Raw genomic sequence first — 19,814 nt, 5'->3', positions numbered from 1 at the left:
GCTAATGGGGCATGGCCCTTGCTTAGAAAGTCAGTAATCTCTATGCCTCTCAGTTTGCTTCTGTTTTATTATCCCTAGCAGACATTCTAAAATTAATATTGCATTCACTCATTTATTTATAGAAATTATGATCATTGTACTTGATGCTAATATTTATCTTTGAACGAACTATTAGTAGTATACATATGTATGTATGTATATCCATATATATATATATTGTTTTCCCACCCATGCTCACATGATGTGGAAGGTTTGCACCCAGCGCTGCCATGGTTACTGTAGGCTCTGGAGCAGAATGGTTAAGATCAGGGGTTCTGGAGGAGTTAAGCATAGTGAGGACAGTATGGTAAATAATTCACACAGATGTGAGATTTGCACGATGTGAACTATAGAAAGTGCCTAGGATAGTGTCAGCATCTAGTAAGGGCTTCTCTCTAAGCCCTAAACTAAATGTTCATTCTTTTTTTTTAACCTGTGGCCATGAGGAGCACCAGCTCTTTCCGTCTGGATCCTCACCCGGGCCACTTTTTTTTTTTTTAATAAAGTATTTTTTTTAAGATTTTATTTATTTGACAGAAATCAGAAGTAGGCAGAGAGGCAGGCAGAGAGAGGGGGGGAAGCAGGCTCCCCACTGAGCAGAGAGTCCAATGCAGGGCTCGATCCCAGGACCCTGAGATCATGACCTGAGTCGAAGGCAGAGGCTTAAACCACTGAGCCACCCAGGCGCCCCTAAATGTTCATTCTTAATGAGTAAATTGAAATCAAGGAAAAATGATACTATCAGTCATGTTTGTCTTCTCTACACAGTACTACAATTGTATTCAAAATTTTTCTATTTTCTACTTATATAACAAATTAGTTTACATAATTTTTCACAATTCTATGTTAAGTCTGAATCAGTAGTTGGCAATATATTCATTCTCAGATTGAGTTTTCTATGCATCTTTCAGTTTAAACTTAGAGTTTCTTTCAATTACAAACTCAAATACAGTTTCTTAAATAGAGTTTCTTAAAAATTGTATAATATTTGTTTTATGTTGTTTCGCAGATTGAATAAAAGTTATCAAAAAGAATCTCCTATATAAAAATTTGTTATTGTATTAGTAACCCAGAGGCACCTAGTATTTTTCAATTCATTTTAGGATTATTTCTTGGAGGGACACTTACTTCTGAAGCTCTTGAATCCTTTCTAAAAGGTCTGAATCACTAAAGTTCTCCACTCAAGTTTCAGATTTCTCCCTTTCCCTCTATCTATACCCCAGAACCAGGGTCCCTCTTGGGCATGGATTAGGTTTGGGTGGGAAGGAAGACGGTTCACATTGATAAAGCAATACCCCTGGGAAAAGACAATTAACATGTATAAAGGGATTTCCCTGCAGTATAAGTACCAAGCACGCGCCCTCCTGGTGCTCAGGGCCTTCCTGATGTATATATGCAGAGAGTGAGATTTGAAACGGCCCTTGGAAACAGTAATAGAATAAAAGTCTGAGTTGGGGAGCAGCAGTTCTCAGCTTTCTACTGTCTTGGGGGAATGAGTTGCCAACCTTTTACTTCGGCTGATACCTTCATACCTCTGAATTCGGAGGCTTCTGCAACTCTGCCTCTGATCATGCATCACAGCGCTGCCGAGTGCCTCCCGGTCTCCAACCATGCCACCAACGTGATGTCCACAGGTACGGACTCCCCTACCCGTCTGCGTGTGGCCGGATGGATGTTTTCAATCTTGTTAGTTTAGAATCTCTTTGCTTCTTTTATTTTCTCCTTCATTTTAATTCCCTTTACGTTAAATATGAAGGCTATTTTAAAAAGGCCAAACTACCTTAGACATTTTTAAAGAATATTATTAAGCGTAGTTATTTTAATTGTTGGTTTTATTATAAAGAAGATCTATTTTCTACAAAAGTAAACAGCGAGCCTGGGTGTTTTTAATCCAGAAAACGTTTCTATGTAAATATTTATGGGTAAGGAACAAAACTAAAGGAATAGCTGAAATAATTTAGGGTTTAAAAGGTGTTACTTATTTATCTTAGAGTTTCGTTTGGTTTTACTATGTCCAAGAACATCCATATACCTTGTAGTAAACACAACTGAATGATTCCCAATACCAACAACAGTGGATTTCAAAGAATACTGTAATTAAGTGATTTTAACAAACATTATTAGCATCATTCAAAACTCAAAAATCAAAGCTAGAAGCAATATGTAGCATTTAGAGCCCACAAACTGAGTTAAAATATCTTAAAACTGAGTTCTAAAGAGTCTTCAGTCTCTCTAACCAAGTTTTAATATTTCCTTATGTAATTTTCTAATGTAAAAAGTAAGCTTGAAAATTGAATATATTATCTCAAATGCAATCAAATAGGTATGTGTTGCTAATGTGTCCTTTATGTGGTAATGAAGTAGCTTTATAAATTGACAAAGTCTTGGATTGAGTAAATTTCTTTCATATGTAAGTTTGGGATTAATCTGCAGCTGAATTTTTAAAATCTAGAAAGTGCATATCTGGATTTGGGTGAAATTATTAAGGTAGACGGTTTTTCGTTTTGTTTTTCATCTACCAAAGAGTCTCATAATTTAAATAAAAAGAAAATAGTGGGAGTTTCCCCAAACATATCTTTTAGAAAATAGAGTATTTTAACCAAATTTTGTGCTGTAAGTAAATTTAAGCAATTATCACATAACTGATTATATATTTTAAATAATAGATATATCTATTGTAAATAGACAAATAATAGCATTTAAATACATGATAATAGCATCAGTTTTATAATTTTTCCATCAAATTATAAATTACTTAGTAAGAAACTAGAAATACTGCTTATAGTGAAAAGAACACTTGGACATTACATGGGTTTCTTGTTTATTTGTTTAATTTTAGATTGCATAGTAAGATATTTACATGTAATCATTATAATATAAAATATCATTATACTGTAAAGTGACTTTATTTCTTTCTACATGTTAATTGTAAAATGAAAATTTGTGCAAGTATTTTAAAATATTGAAGATTTTCAATATTAAGAGAAAATGTTTTGCTTTCTGAAGTGAACTCAAGTCTTTAATCACTGGATGGCATCTCAATATTGTCAAAGGATTCTAATTCTATACTTTTAATATCTCATATTTATTCAAGGACTTATGATCCTATTATATTTACAAAAACCCACCATTATATTCAGGATATGAAGGAAAACTGAGAAAATAGAATATATAAATGGTGGTTTTATTGTCAATACCCAAACTCTAAGTTGGTGATTCATGTTTAATGCTCGATTAAAATTTAGTATTTTAAATTTACTTTCATAATATACATTGATTCCACAAGGCAAGTAACTATGAATGGTTATGTTTATATACTGGGTTCAACCTTTATAGATCTCAAGTCATTCAACAACCAATTTTTTTTTGACCAGCTTTTATTATTGTAATTGTTGAACTGATTGTGTACACGCAAAAAACATACCACCTCTTGGTTTCAGCATCAGCATAAATGCATCATACACTGTCACGGGTTTTTCATAAATCTCTGAATTTACTAGAATATTTATGATTGTATCCAATTAGAGGCTAGTTGCTTGGCCATTTTCTTTTGGATGGAAGAAATTGTTAAGAGAATAAGCAGAGGGACGCCTGGGTGGCTCAGTTGGTTAAGCAGCTGCCTTCGGCTCAGGTCATGATCCCAGGGTCCTGGGATCGAGTCCCACATCGGGCTCCTTGCTCAGCAGGGAGCCTGCTTCTCCCTCTGCCTCTGCCTGCCTCTCTGTCTGCCTGTGCTCACTCTCTCTGACAAATAAATAAAATCTTTAAAAAAATAACGAAACAAAAACAAAAAAGAGAATAAGCAGAAATAAAGGTTATTCAAGAGTTGTTTTCTCTATTCATTCTTCCAGAGAAAGACCACTCCATATTACCATATTACACAAGAATTTAAAGAGATTATTCCTCTAGTCAGTTTATTATAATTATATGAGATGTAACCTACAAGAATTCTGCAACTCCCAACTGGCTAACATCCAAACTGGTCAGTCTCCCCTTCACAGAGCACAGCATAGTTAATGAATGCTATCATCCACACTGATGATTTATGATCTGATTACTTGAGGCAAACTTTGATTCCTGCTTTTAACCCACTCATCAGAGAATTTCCATTAAGAGAAAACGAATTATGCCATATAACTTTAAGAATCACATAAATGTGTGTTTTTGCAATGAAATGAATGTATCTTGAATCCTCATACATTTTCTTACCAGTCCCGTCTATTTTGTCTTTGATCCAAACTCCTAAATGTTTGTGCACATATTTCTCGGTGACAACGTTGGGAAACACAGCAACAGGACTTCATTATTCTGTTCCTTCCTGTCATTATGGAAACCAGCCATCGACCTATGGAGTGATGGCAGGTAAGAAAAATTGTCTGCATATAGAGATTGAGTTTGGGGACACTTAGATGGATTTCTTGGGTCCGAGGGAATCTTGACCAGAGCGTATCATGAAATTCTCATCTCTTAACTTTGGAAATTGCTGGTAAACCACTATTTATTGAAATGTTCCCTGATAGTTGGATGCATTCAGTGATCATAATGATTTAAATCTCATTGCCCTTGTTCTCTATAGACCTGAACTTCTGTGCTTAACTCTTTTATTTGCTTTGTATGATTCTTACTCTAATTGATGACTATCAAACTACTGACTATCAAACTACTGACTGTCACTTGATGTTATCAGTGGGTTCGATCCAGTAATAATACAGCAGTGACTAATCTCATGTTGTTATTTCAAATTTTTTTAATTTAAATTCAATTAGCCAACATATAGTCTATCATTAGTTTTTGACATAATGTTCAATGATTCATTAGTTGTGAATAATACCCAGTGCTCATCACATCAGGTGCCTTCCATATGCCCATCACCAAGTTACCCCGTTCTTCCACCCACCCCCCCTCCAGCAACCCTCAGTTTGTTTCCCAGAGTCAAGAGTCTCATATGGTTTACCTCCCTCTCTGATCTCTTCCCCTTCAGTGTTCCCTCCCTTCCCCTAAATTATTTAAATTTAAACATAAATTAGCTAAAATAAAGTCAAATTTAAAATTGAGTTCCTCAGTTGCATTAGCCACATTTGAAGGGCTCACTAACTTCGTGTGGCTACCAAAGCAAACAGCACAGATTTATAAAACATCTTCAGTGCAATATTTCTTCTGGATGTGTGGTCCAAAGATAAATAAGACATTGAAAGCCAAGAGTCAGTTGCAGTGGGTTCAGTGATAATCATTTGAAATTCTGACAGCTCAGAGTTGTTAGTCTTAAATGAGATTGAAGAGTTAAAGTTACTTATGTTTCTCCTCTAGATACATAAAGCATCAGTAGATCAAGGTTAATTATCTATTGATAATTGTATGAAGGCAGCGATAACACGTTCCTTAAAGAAGAGGAAAATCTGACCTAATCCATTCAGAACAAAACTTTATAACTCAATTTTAGGATATGGCCAGAAAAAGAAGATTTTGATGGTTTAATAAAGTACACAATTTTGTTCACTTAATTTTTTTTAGCTATTCTTTGATGTTTTATATTCACTGCTACAGCAAGGAGAGAAACCTGATGAGTGACAAAAAACTACTGGGGCTCTGTGAGAAAATAAGTGTGTGTGTGTGTGTGTGTGTGTGAGAGAGAGAGAGAGAGAGAGAAGCTTTAGATAAAGGAATCATATAATAGGGAAATCTTTTCTCACTGCTGTGTCTTGTTATCATCCATAATAAGTGACAGAAAAAAAAATGGATCTATGACTATAAATTTGAAATAAAACTAAATAAAAAATTAGTTCACTGACATTTAATTTCTCCATATTTTTCAGTTTGAGACTAAATAAAACACTAAAACTTTAAAATAAAATATTCCAGAATAAATTAGCTTCACTTACATCCTACCAAGCAGCATTCTTGAATAAACTAGTATCCTCACTTTTATAGTAAAATGAAGACTGACCTGTAAATCCTAGTGTCTCTTTTTTTAATAATTATGAAATAGGGACAACCATATTTTCTCCTTCGAAAACTGATCATTTATGATTCACATATTTAATAGCTAATCAGTATTCATGGTTAATGAAAGTAGCCCTTTTTGATGATAAACTACTTTCATTATAAAAATACTAAATTGTGCATTTAGCCACTAGAGAGGCAGGCAAAATGCTTCTTGTGGCCCACACTACATTTTGATTATCATGATAGGAATGATGAGCACGTGGCCGTGTGCTGCTGTCTCTTGGAGGGGAGTCCTTGCTGTTCATTCACAGTAATTCCCACAAACTCAGCTCCACATTTAGGCTCCTTCTAAACCCAGTGACAGGCAGCCATGGATTGAGGTTAATAAAAAGGTAACATCAGTCACAGGCCAAATATCTTTTTTTTTTTTTTTTTAAGAGAGGGAGGGAGAAAAGGAAGTGGGGGTTGGTGAGAGAGGGGCAGAGGGCAAGGGAGAGAGAATCCTAAGCAGGCTCTGTACACAGTGCAGAGACTCATGTGGGGCTCGATCCCAATTCTGAGTCAGGAACTGAGCCAAAATCAAGAGTGGGACACTTAACTGACTGAGCCACTCAGGCACCCCCCCAAATACTTTAACATGGTTTTTGCTGCCACCTCCCTTCCCACCAGATGAAGGCCACTGGCTACGAGCCTAGTGAATTTGCAGCTGGCCTGAGAATTCTGACATGTTTCTCGTTTCCGGGCCAGGTTCACAATGAGAGTCTATGGGCAGCTCAGGCTATATTAACAAGTCCTCTCAGCAGGCACTCGGCAAACCCACTTTCTCACTGCAGTTGGAAAGGAGAAGAGCCCTTTAAAGTGACCCAAAGCCTGGGTGGTTAGTACCATAATGAGCAAAAATGGTTATCCTAAGATTTGAATGTATCACCATAGTCTTAAAAGCAAATATATGTTGTCCCTGGAAGAAAAACTCACCATGGCAAGCATAGAGATGATATTTGAATATTTTTTGAGTGTTACGCTTTATTATTGGTTAGAATGTCACTATTTTGACATATGTTTAGTGTGAGTATTTGCATCATAGCAGATTAAACCTCAGAGAATCTGAACTCTCCTGTCTTTATCCCCAGAGAGGCTACACAAATTGAGTTATAAAACACAGAAATTCAAATATAAGAGAGCAAAGGTATAAAATACACAAGAGAAACCTGGTTAATGTCACTAGAATTTTCCAAGAAGTCTCAAAGCATTCATCAAATCAGCCACTGCCACACAATTCACAGAAGTATCTTATCATCTACAACAAAGACAGGTTCATTGTCACATATGCCCTATGAAAGGAAAGGTAGAGAAAGACCTATATTTCAAAGCGTATGAAATTGTTTTATTTTAATGTGGCAATCTTAGAACCTACAGTCTGATGCTTCCATTTAGCTTGAGCATTTCCTTAAATGAATAAGAGCTATAACTAATTTTTTGTTAAGGTTGATAGAGAGGACTTTGCAATTACCAGATGAATCCACTGTGCCTTATAGTCCAGGAATGGATACACTGAAAAGAATGACTAATTGGGAAAAATGAATTAGCTGCACCATGAACTAATTAGAAACCTTGTTCAAGTCACTTCACCTCTCTGAGTTTCTGTCTCTCTCTCTCTCTTTTTTTTAGGCATACACCCTGTGCTTCATTTTGTTTTTATTAATTTTTAAATATATCTTTCTGTTATTTTTTTTCTTTCTGTTATTTTTTAACAACATATAATGTATTCTTTGTTTCGGGGGTACAGGTCTGTGATTCTTCAGTCTTACACAATTCACAGCACTCTCCAGAGCATACACCCTCCCCAGTGTCCATTCCCCCAACACCTCAGGGCCCCTCCGCTCCAGCAACCCTCAGTTTGTTTCCTGAGATTAAGAATCTCTTATGGTTTGTCTCCCTCTCTGGTTTCATCTTGTTTCATTTTGTCCTCTTTTCCCATATGCTCCTCTGTCTTGTTTCTTAAATTTCACATATCAGTGAGATCATATGATAGTTATCTTTCTCCAATTGATTTATTTCGCTTAGCATAATACCCTCTAGTTCCATCCTCCTCGTTGCAAATAGTTTCAGCCTCTTCATGTACGAGTTGCGGTGAGAGCCACCACTCTGCTGAAGCTGGACTGTGGCAGATTTGTACCAACTCGACCTGGTTTTCCTATGATCTTCTCTTTAGATACACTTCCATCTCAACGTCTTCTATGCCTTCATTCCTGAGAATTTAGACACTTCAACAACCTAGAGTGAATTAAAAATGCTCTTCAGAAGTTCTTCTAGATAAACACACATTAAAATAACAACAACAACAACAAAAAAAGCCCTCTCGAAATCCTAACTCTTGGGTATCTGAAATTGGTTCTGTTCTCTGGTTTCCGAAGCTGGGTGAAGCTGGGAAACCGGCTCACCCTGCCCGCCCTCCTGTGGAGACAGCCCATCAACCACACAGGGATGACAGTTAAATCCGGCCGGGTCAGATTACGTAATGGCCAAACCGAGGTGAATTGTGAGAGTCCTCGTTTAAAAGTTAATTTTAAGAGAAAAGCAAAATAGCGGAGGTTTGGGAATTAACCACGAAGATGAATGTCCTTTTTTTTGCTGTTGTTTTATTTTTTAATGGGAAGTGGATAATAAGAGAAAAGAAATTATGACTGTAAGTGCCCTCTCCATCACTCTTAGGCACAAAGCAACAGAAATCAGTTTGATGGTTGACGTGGAAAAATAGTCAACTTTAGAGCCCATCTCTTATTCTTAAATTATTTTCTTTCTTCTCCTTCTTCTCTTTCTCCTCCTCCTGTTCCTCCTCCTTACTTCCTCATCCCTTTTCTTCTTTCTTCCCCCTCCTCTTCCTCCCATTTTGTTTCTCCCTAACTTGTTCTGGTTGTGTTGACTCTGAGGGAAGAAGTGATTCTGAAGGGTTGTTTTTTTTTTTTTTTACCTCTGAACCAGAAAAGGCTGTTCAGGAGCAGTAACATGAGGTATTTTCCCTAAGCTTTCTTAGTCTCTCAACTACTCCGTTCAGCAGCCATAGGCGATGTGTAAACAACTCTGCATGGCTGTGTTCCAAATAAATTACAACACCAGGCGGAGGATCCCTGTTGTATATGGATAGGATTTACCAATGCACAAAAGGGAAGAGATCACAAGTCGCATTTACGGTTTGCTTTGCATTGTCTTCTGTGATGAAAAAGAAATAAATGGAAATATCCAATACACATTCCTTTGCACGTCTCTAGCAAGATGGTGTGTTTTACTGTATCCCACTGCTTTCCCTGCGTGTTCTTCTAAGGCTTCAGGCCCATAACCTCAGAGATGTTGGCAGTTACATGGGGCGGGGCCACAGTGTGGAGCCAGCCACCTCTGCCTCCCCATGGCCTGCTTGAAAAGATTACCTCTTCTCCCACTTCTGCCACACGGAAGTATATACACAGCCATTGAGAACGTCTTTGGTGGATTAATCCACAATGTGAACATATACTTTGGGCTCTAAATAATGTGCAAACACTTCCAGGCTCTTTCACTGTGTGCTTCTCTAGGGCTTACAGATAATTTTGCTTTATCAATGTTGTGGAAATGGTTTACAAGAACTCTACTGCACAGGACTCCCTGCTGCTTTTATCTTCTTCCTATTTTTTTTTTCTTTTTCAATAATCCATGCTTTAGAAAGGTTTTAAAAATATTTTGCCATAGATACCATACCATAGTTACTCTCCACTCTCCCCCAAATACAGGATCACGCGATAGACACTGCCGTTTGTTTGGCTGTGCCTGTGACCATCATGAATTTCTGTTCAAGTCTGCTTAGCTCCAGGAAAACCGTATCTGTGTGGATAACTATGGATATATTCACTGAATGAAAAATACAAACGTATCACACATCGTGTTTTCCTTTCTGCTCCGGACACCAAACCTCTGAACATGGCGTCTTCTGTGCTCTTCTCATGGACTTGTATTCAAATGTTTTTTTTTTAAATGTTGACTTTTTTTTCCCCAGAGTGTTTACAATGTATAAACTACATTTATAATTTTCCAGAAATAGAGGTGACTATCTTCTAAGATTTTAATAGTTATAATATTTTTGTCTGAAATCATCTGTTTAATATAGCCAAATGTGTTTAAACTGCAAATGTCTTTAAAGGAAAGTCATCTGGTTTACCTGAGGACAGACTGCCGGAAAAATGAGTGAGGTTTTTGTTTTGATGTGGTTTACTGAAGTGATCATTGGACTTCAGTTCTGGTTTCAACTGTATCGTTGATTCATTGTGGCACCCGAGGGAGGTTATTGCCTTTTACCTAAATTTTCTAAATTTTAAGTTGTGAATAAAAAAAAATTCTTTCTAGCTTTTATATAAGGCTAAGAAGATGACAAATGTGAAATGAATACAGCACAAAGTATCACATGGAAGATTTGTTGTGGTGTGTGACTATGGTCAGCAAGAGAAATTGAAAATAGTGAACAAGATTGCTAACAAATTCAGAACTTATGGCTTATCATATAAAAGATATGTAACAAACTACTTATGGATAATAAAAACAATTTGACATAGGTTAAATGAGTTATCTAAAGTGCCTTAAAATACATTGAATGTGCAAAAATCAAACAGTAGTGTGCACATATATATAGAGAGAGAGATTACTCAGCCTTAAATAAAGAATGAGAGGGAGCACCTGGGTGGCTCAGTCGGTTAAGCATCCAACTCTTGATTTCAGCTCAGGTCATGATCTTGGGGTTGGGAGATCGAGCCCCAGGTCGGGCGCCGTGCTGGGTGTGCAGCCTGCTACAGATTCTCTCCCTCTCTCTCCCTTTGCCCCTCCTCCCCCTCTCTTGATGGCCATTTGTGATAACATGGATGGACCTAGAGGGTATTATGCTAAGTGAAATAAGTCAGAGAAAGGCAAATACCATATGAGTTCATTTATATGTATGATCTAAAAAACAAAACAAATGAACAAACAAGGTAGAAACAGACCCATAAATACAAAGAACAAACTGATGGCGGCCAGAGGAAAGTGGGTGGAGAAACAGACAAAATGGGTGAAGGGGAGTGGGAGATACAGGCTTCCAGTCATGGACTGATTAAGTCACATGTTTGAAAGGTACAGCCCAGGGACCATAGTCCGTGGATACTGTAATGGCATCATCTGGCGGTGGATGGTAACCATACTTAGAGCAGGCAGAGCATAACATAGGGGGTTGTTCAATCACTACGGCATACACTTGAACCTAATGTAACCTTGTGTGTCAACTGTATTTCAAATAAGAAATAAAATACAGTAAGATAGAGAAAACACCCAGCAACCTCATTTTTGCTCACTGCTTTTACTCTTTCTCAGAGTCGTTCATCATTAAGTGTCTTAAGTGGCATGTGGTATTTTTGAATGATGAAAGAAGAAAAGATTTTTCATATATCTAACATCCAACTCTGAAAGCCAAAGTGAAAACAAAGTCTTGAGATAAATATCAAATAAATGCTAAAATAAATGTGATGAGTATTCTTTTAATGTAGTCTTTTACTTCAACTAGCAGAAATCCAAAATGAATAGAAAGCTGAAAATAACCCTCAAATTAATAACCATTTCCAAAAGTTCAACTATGTAATGAATTAAAAATTCAAAAACTTCTCTTAAAAATGTTATCTGGTTGGGGCACCTGGGTAGCTCAGTGGGTTAAGCCTCTGCCTTCGGCTCAGGTCATGATCTCAGGGTCCTGGGATCAAGCCCCGCATCCAGCTCTCTGCTCAGCAGGGAGCCTGCTTCCCTTTCTCTCTGCCTGCCTCTCTGCCTACTTGTGATCTTTCTCTCTGTCAAATAAATAAATAAAATCTTTAAAAGAAATGTTATCTGGTCTGATCAAAGCATAAAATGACTAAAGCATAAAACGGACAATTAACTGACTTTTAAAAAGTAAAACAATAATATTGGTTTGTAAAAAGTAGCATGGATTTTTTTTAGATAGAAATTATTTCTTTCACATATTTTTCACAGCAGCTGAATTTATTTTGTGCTATTTTGTTTAACCCCTCACTTGTGTATTTACTTTGTTTCCAGAAAAAAAATATAGTCTATTGGAGAGGGGTATACCTTATAATTACATATTGTCATATAAATATTACAAGCCAACCATTTGCTGACTTATACTATTCTTTGGTCATTACATATTGATATATTAGTGTAAGATTTATATATTCTGGAAAACTACATTATTACTCATGTCTTTGATTCGTGAATGTATTTATAGAGAATTAATAGGTAGCATAAACTTGACAAATTTTTCCAGTGTTTTCAAGAATGATTATTGCCTATATCCTATAGCAATTTATTTTTAGTTTAAATATTTATTTATAATCATAAGAAAAATGAATAATTACCAAATATTCTATTTATATTAAAATGTGTTGGTTATACAAGTGTCATTTAATATAAATCAAAGTGAAATCTCTACCAATAAAAACGTGATATATTGATGAGGAAAATAGAAATAAAATGTGTGGAAATTTGGCTTATGCTATCCTCTCACCAATGTCCCCAATTGAGAAACTCTTCTTTTCTAGTAAAGAATGAAACCTGGAAGCAATTTTTTTAAGAATTAGATCTTTTTTGGTCTTTTATCATTTAACCCAATCAACTGATCTAATGCTTCATTTATGGGTAAATGTCCATCATATCTAGAATTACACCCTTCCTGCCACTTATTTTTGCTTCTTAAATAATAATCAAGAAATGATTCCATTATATTGTATACTTTTCAAGAAATCTTGATGCTGACTTTTTAATAGAACTTTAGAAATTACCTTTCTCTATTCACTCCTTGAATCTATTTAAGCATATTAGTGTATTTTATGTTCTCATACTTTTCTTTTTACCTGCCTTCATTCAATTTTTTAAAAGACATGATTATTTCCCCTTGAAATTAAGCACTGGCTGTTAAAACCATGGAGTTTCTTAATATCACAAAGTCCATTTTCGAATCCTAAGAAAACTTCCCAGCATAGCGCTTAACCTTATGCCTTGATTATAACAAACATCACAGATTGTGTCATGAATTAAAACAGAGGTTAAAACATACATCCGGGTTTCAGTTGAACCTCAGATTCACAGGAACAGGTGTCTTGTAAGAGAAAACAAAATAATGGAAAACATACTTCTGAGAGAATTTGCTCTTTGGCATTATTTTTGTTTTCACTGCTCTGAGGAAGGTGGAAGAGAAATAACCACATTTATACTAAGCTACTCTGACTTCCATTTCAGACGGCTGAATGTCAGTTAAGCTTGTAGAATTGTGATGGCTGCAGGGGAATAATGCGTTCTAAGGTGCAAAACTTTTGCTTGTATAGAAATGGTGGATAATTACAAATGGCCCTTTTCTTTCTCTTTCTTTGTTTATTCACAGGGAGCTTAACACCTTGTCTTTATAAGTTTCCTGACCATACCTTGAGTCATGGCTTTCCTCCCATGCACCAGCCTCTCTTGGCAGAGGACCCCACAGTCACTGATTTCAAGCAGGAACTCAGGCGGAAAAGTAAATTGGTTGAAGAGCCAATAGACATGGATTCTCCAGAAATCCGAGAACTTGAGAAGTTTGCCAATGAATTTAAAGTGAGAAGAATTAAGTTAGGTATGCACTTCTTAAGGGTAATGGGCGTACAACTTGGTCTGCAAATCCTTGATATTACTGTTCAGTCTCTTATTCTCTGCTCAGAAGTCCACGATACTTCTCATTCTACATCTGTGCTATGGATTTAAGTTAGTCCAATTATGAAAATCCTACCAAAAAACCCCTTTTATTTCCTTGTTAATTCTTAATATCCTAAATACATAGATTTTTAAATTGATTTTTTTTTCAATTTACCTACCTCAAGATTAACTTTGAAGTGCTCGTTTTTCTCCCTATTTTGTTTGAACTTTTTTGAATAGATGAGCCATTCATATGATTCAAAGGCATAAAGGGTATAAGTGAAATGTATTTTTTATGTTTGTCTTTCCTGCTTATCAATGTTGTTGGTTTCTTCGCATCCTCCCAGAGATACTGTTTGCACATATAAGCAAATACTTATATTTCTTCAGATTTTTTTAATTTAACCATTTACCTGATAGAGCTTTCCTTATTAATTTTGAGACATTTTTTAAATAGGTCTATCAAATTCCATTTCATGAATATATTATTTAACCAGTCCCCTACTGATGATAAATTTAGGTTGTCTCCAATCTTACATTGTTAAAAACCACCGTACAATGATTGACTCTATCGATGGCATTTTGTACCTGTATAAATATACACATTTTTTTTTTAAGATTTTATTTATTTGACAGACAGAGATCACAAGTAGGCAGGGAGGCAGGCAGAGGGAGAGGAGGAAGCAGGCTCCCTGCTGAGCAGAGAGCCCTATGCAGGGCTCGATCCCAGGACCCTGGGATCATGACCTGAGCCGAAGGCAGAGGCTTTAACCCAGTGAGCCATCCAGGCGCCCCAATATACACAATTTCTTAAAGTGCACGTATATTTGTAATTCTGATAGATGTTATCAAATTGGTCTATATAGAGGTTATGCCAAATTTTACCACCACCATGAGCGTCTCTTGGCAAACTCCTTAGAATATAATCTTTATGAAAGCAGTAGTTTTTTCTTTATCCATTTTTATTTTTCTTTAAAAGCATATCCTCAACCCTTAGAACAGTGACTGGCAGCACATAGAATAAATTATTGAAGGAAAACTATGGTCTAATCTTTTGGATCTTTGCAAATCAGACAAGTCAAAGTGGTTCCCGTGGTGGGTTTTGGGGTTGTTTTTGTTTTTTGTTTGTTTGTTTTTCTTGAGAAGGGAAGAGAGAGCGCGTGCGAGTGGTACGACAGAGGCAGAGGGAGAGGGAGACAGAGAATCTTAAGCAGGCTCCACATCCAGTGCAGGGCCCTACATGGGGCTTCATCTTGTGACCCTGAGATCATGACCTGAGCCGAAATCAGGAGTCCAATGCTCACCTGACTGAGTCACTCACGTGCTCTGGTGGTTTCATTTTAAATTTATGAGTGAAGATTGAAAAGTGTTATTTCACGTGTTTTACAGTCATTTGTAATTCTCTGAGAACTGTCTGTTCATAGCCTTTACACACTTTCTATTCAATAGTGTTTTTAACATAAAATAACTATAATAATTAACCTTGACTTGAATTCATGAAGTAGTGTATCTTTTAAGTGAAAATGATAGTTCCACCCTCTGCACTTGTGGAATGAAGCACAGGTAATTTTGTAATGATATTTATTGATGGGCATTGTACGTAGCTATTTTATGCATACAGATACATAGCTTTAGGCCCTGAATTAATATGCAGTTCCTATATGGAATAAGCAGCGGTGGGCATCTTTGTAACAGCCATTTTCAGTTTGTTATTCATATGGCTGTATTTCAAATTCTGTGTTGATGGTTGATACTAACCTGTACTCTAAAAATATTTTGGGACAATCTAAACGGAGCTTTGGCCTGAAGATAGAAGCATTACCAAATGATAAAATGAATGTGCTCAGAAATACATGTAAAACATTGGGTGATCACAGTGCCATAATAAACACGTTTTCAGGGAAAGTCAGCATAATTCTTATTTTTATTTGGTACCCTTTAACAATATAGTTGAATTTTGTACTCTTACAGTTGAGATAAAAATATTTATATCATTATAACTTATGCATTATATTTAATATACTATATTGTTGAGCATATATCAGATATTTAATAATAGTAGAGAGAAAGAATTTGTAAGTGTCTTATATATAACACGTTTACGAATACCTATCCTGTTTCACTAAATATTGTGAATGGCAGGGGTTCCTGTCTGAATTCTTTTGACTTCTAGAAAAAAATAACTAGAAGTATTTTTTAGAGTCCTGAGCAATTCTGCACTGAACTTACTAAGCAATTCTAAATTGCCAATGAATAGATGCTTAAAAGCAATATCTAATAGTCGATGAAGAAAGACACAATTTCTGTGGTAACCGGCCAAAATGAATGCTTCTAGAAGAGCTGAAGCTAACAGATCTCTCCTGCCCTTTCACAGGCTATACCCAGACCAACGTCGGGGAAGCCCTGGCAGCTGTGCACGGCTCTGAATTCAGTCAAACAACTATCTGCCGATTCGAGAACCTGCAGCTCAGCTTTAAAAATGCATGCAAGCTAAAAGCAATATTATCTAAATGGCTGGAGGAAGCTGAGCAAGTAGGAGGTACTGAAGCTATAGGCTCTGTGATGTCTTAACCTAAAAACGATGGCTTCCTTGCTAGGATTTAAGTTAAAGCAGAGAGGTTTGCAGTTTAGTTGGCTTTTTTCTCTTTCAGATGAAAAATAAATGTTTCATATTCCCGAAAAGAGGAAAGCTCATGCATGTGCAGAAATAAGTTTCTTGAGAAGGTAAATATAGTGAGAAAAGAAGCTGCATAAGGACGCTTTCTGGATAATGTGGCAGAGGCGTGAAGTGGTGAAATGATTTTTTTTAACACATCCAGATTTTCTGGCTCTGTTCGTACTGTAGTGATCATACATGAATTTTTATAACCCGATATTACTGTAACCAGAGCATTTGCGCACACCAGTCTTCCAAGTAAGTACAGAAGCAATTGCTAATGTAATAAAATTATCTACTCAACTAATGAGAAGGCTGGATAAAAAGCAAGGCTTGAAAGCATTTAAAGCAAGTGTTCCAAGAAAAGTATGGTCAGGATATCACTAATAGACAGTTGTCTGTGCAAAGTTAATATTTCTGCATTAACATCTGTATCTTGGTCTTGTACTATAAAATAATGTAGAGTACAAAAATCTAAGACAAAAATGTATAGTGACTTTATTTTGCATCGCTTTACAAAGAAAATTTGAAACTCAAATCTGATTTTTTTAACCTACTTTGTTTTTGTAATCATTTCTCTTTCCCCCACATTACAGCTTTGTACAATGAAAAAGTGGGAGCAAATGAAAGAAAAAGGAAGCGAAGAACAACAATAAGGTATTCTTTTAAGATATTAAAACATTCAGAGGAGATGGAATATATAATATAAACAGAAGAGTGAGGATAATATAGGTTTAACGGAACATAAATGTATGGTGAGTAGAGTCAACTGAAAAAACAAGATTGGTGAAAAAGCATAATTTAGTAATTTAGTAGTGAGAAAGGGAGAGCTAGTAATTCTTAACATTTGATAGAAAAGTAGGTTATTTGATTCAAGAACACTTGCTCTACAAGTCTTAGATAAAATACAAACTGAACAATCACTTCTACAAAGAGTGATCATTTCTGCTGCCCTTTCCGATACATCTTGCTCTGGCAACTTGGTATCTATGTTATTAAAAACAGCAAAACTAGGGGCGCCTGGGTGGCTCAGTGGGTTAAAGCCTCTGCCTTCGGCTCAGGTCATGATCCCAGAGTCCTGGGATTGAGCCCCACATCGGGCTCTCTGCTCCGCAGGGAGCCTGCTTCCTCCTCTCTCTGCCTGCCTCTCTGCCTACTTGTGACCTCTGTCTGTCAAATAAATAAATAAAAATCTAAAAAAAAAAAAAAAAAAAAAGCAAAACTAGTCATCAGTGTTTCAGTCTTAAAGTCCAACATGATACCTTGCATTTCAAACCAGATAAACTGTTGATCTTTTGGTAATTTGCATGAAAATTACAGAGGAAATTCTAAAATACAGGTTTTGTTTTGGTCGATGAGTTCACTAAACACCTTCGTCTATTGTAAATAACAAATGATTTCTGAGAGACATTTAGAAATGCCTGCACCAGTGTTCATTTCCTTTTTAGGAAATCAGTGCCCTCTAGTGGCACAAAGTGGGATAAATACAGAAAGCCCAGAACATCTTACTACTTTCCTCTTGTTACTTGGCTCAGTAACTCTACAGACTGCATATTTAGCTTTGTTGACATTTTGGAAGGGTTTTCAAAGTCTTTAAACGGTATTAATGTTGATATTTAGGATATTCAACATTACTTAATTTTGATCTGCCAAAACATCATAAAAACACTATCATCTCACCCTTCTCTACACCCCTCCCCTTAGTATTGCTGCTAAAGATGCTCTGGAGAGGCACTTCGGAGAACAGAATAAACCTTCCTCTCAAGAGATCATGCGAATGGCTGAAGAACTGAATCTTGAGAAAGAAGTAGTAAGAGTTTGGTTTTGCAATCGAAGGCAGAGAGAAAAACGGGTGAAAACAAGTCTTAATCAGAGTTTATTTACTATTTCTAAGGAACATCTTGAATGCAGATAAAATTTATTATTGTGTGACAGCCAATTTTTTTGTTTTTCATTCCTTTCTCTTCTCCAACGAAAATAGAAATTAGTTATTTGGTTGGCTTCAAAAATCATTTTATATCAGTAACTTTTACAGGGCTTTTCTACTTTTTTAAAAAAGAATACAACTTAAATATTGATGAATTATTTTCTTTAAAGGAATTATTCTCTGAAGCCAAACTGTGCATGTTTCAACCAAAGATACCAACAGGAATAAAACAGTGATCCTCTCACATTCTTTCTCTCTCTCCCTCTGGCTCTATCTACAGACACACACATGCACACGCACACACACACAGTGTGCATGTGGGTCTTCTAGTCTGATTCCTTTTCCAAAGGCTGTTTATTAGCTTTTTAACATTTCAGTCACAATGCCAAGTAAAGAATATCACAACGGAAGATACAATTAGAAAATTGATTAAACAATGTCCTGCTTACCATCAGCTCTAATAGTTTGAACTGAATAGTTTGCACTTAAGAGCCAGAGGTGCCTTTGAATTTTATTAGTGCATTTAGAAATAAATCTTAATCAGAAGTGACACTTTTATCTTTTTATTCTTCCCAGAGATTTAGCTTTTTTGATGTTTATAGAAAATATCTTTTATGGATTCTTGAACCCCAAACAGCTCTTCTGTAAGCTACAACAGCGCAAGAATGGTACCTGGTTTGTTTGTCTTTGTTCCTCCATTCCCCGGAAAGTGTTTGCGCCTAGTCGGCATGTTATCTTTGTTAAATCAACAAAGGAGTGGGCTGTTAACAACCGCTACGATCTTGAAGGGTGCCTAACTTAATAACATAATTTAAGTCTCACAACCCAGAAAATCATCTGCTATCCTCTCAAAAAAGACATCATTTTGGTTTAATTGGTTAGAGAGTAGGATTTATTATTGATGAAAAAGCTTGACATACTAAGTATTTAAATTTGGGGAATTATATCCAAGGAACATATTTATTTAATCTATAAGAATGCACTTCTTTGAAACTTGCATGTAGAAGCAAACTATAAGGTAATATCTAAGAGGCCTTTTTTGCATTTAAAATAATCTGCTGGCAATGTTTATCTAACTTATTTTATAACACAAATGGAAATAATTAGACCAACTTTTATTACTGATTTAGAATGCTTACTAAGTTATACTGTCCAGTATCATGGTTTTTATATTAATTTAAGACCAAGCATTGTACAGGTCATAATCTCTATAGATCTTATGTGTTCATGCATGCATAATCACCAAGAATTGGAAGACGAGAAATTCTGATGTGTTATTAACAAAAAAATATTTTTTTCAGTGGCTTAATCATCTATGCTTAAGTATACATCTAGCACCCAGGAAATGTTGAACAAAATATATATATACAAAAACTTATTATTCAAGAGTAAATTCCAAATTATTCAGCCATGTAGATATGTCAGTTCCTTCTCTGTATACTTCACCAGCTTACCACACACACTGATTGCAAAGGGATTCTTCAGTTTGCAAATGGCAGGGATAGGATGTATATACAAACATAAATACATCCTACATACATA

At 36.0% G+C, this 19,814-nt stretch overlaps 1 protein-coding gene across 2 annotated transcripts; it reads left to right on the top strand.

Annotated features, from left to right (window-relative positions):
• Nucleotides 1-1,531: 1,531 nt before the first annotated feature.
• Nucleotides 1,532-18,260, top strand: POU1F1 (POU class 1 homeobox 1; the record flags this gene model as incomplete). Of its 2 annotated transcripts, none has more annotated exons than XM_080820756.1 (6): nt 1,532-1,673; nt 4,330-4,401; nt 13,406-13,630; nt 16,064-16,228; nt 16,942-17,002; nt 18,050-18,260. In XM_080820756.1, the coding sequence occupies 6 exons, from the start codon at nt 1,532-1,534 to the stop codon at nt 18,258-18,260; spliced, it is 876 nt and encodes a 291-aa protein (XP_080676882.1). The 2 variants fall into 2 exon arrangements, with proteins under 2 accessions (XP_080676882.1, XP_080676881.1); XM_080820755.1 differs by having other exon boundaries at nt 4,252-4,401.
• Between the last annotated feature and the right edge of the window lie 1,554 nt (nt 18,261-19,814).

Source organism: Martes martes, assembly GCF_963455335.1.
Source record: "Martes martes genome assembly, chromosome: 1".
NCBI classification, from domain to species: Eukaryota; Metazoa; Chordata; class Mammalia; order Carnivora; family Mustelidae; genus Martes; species Martes martes.
Note: the sequence above shows the minus strand (reverse complement) of the source record. Positions and strands in the feature narration are given on the sequence as shown.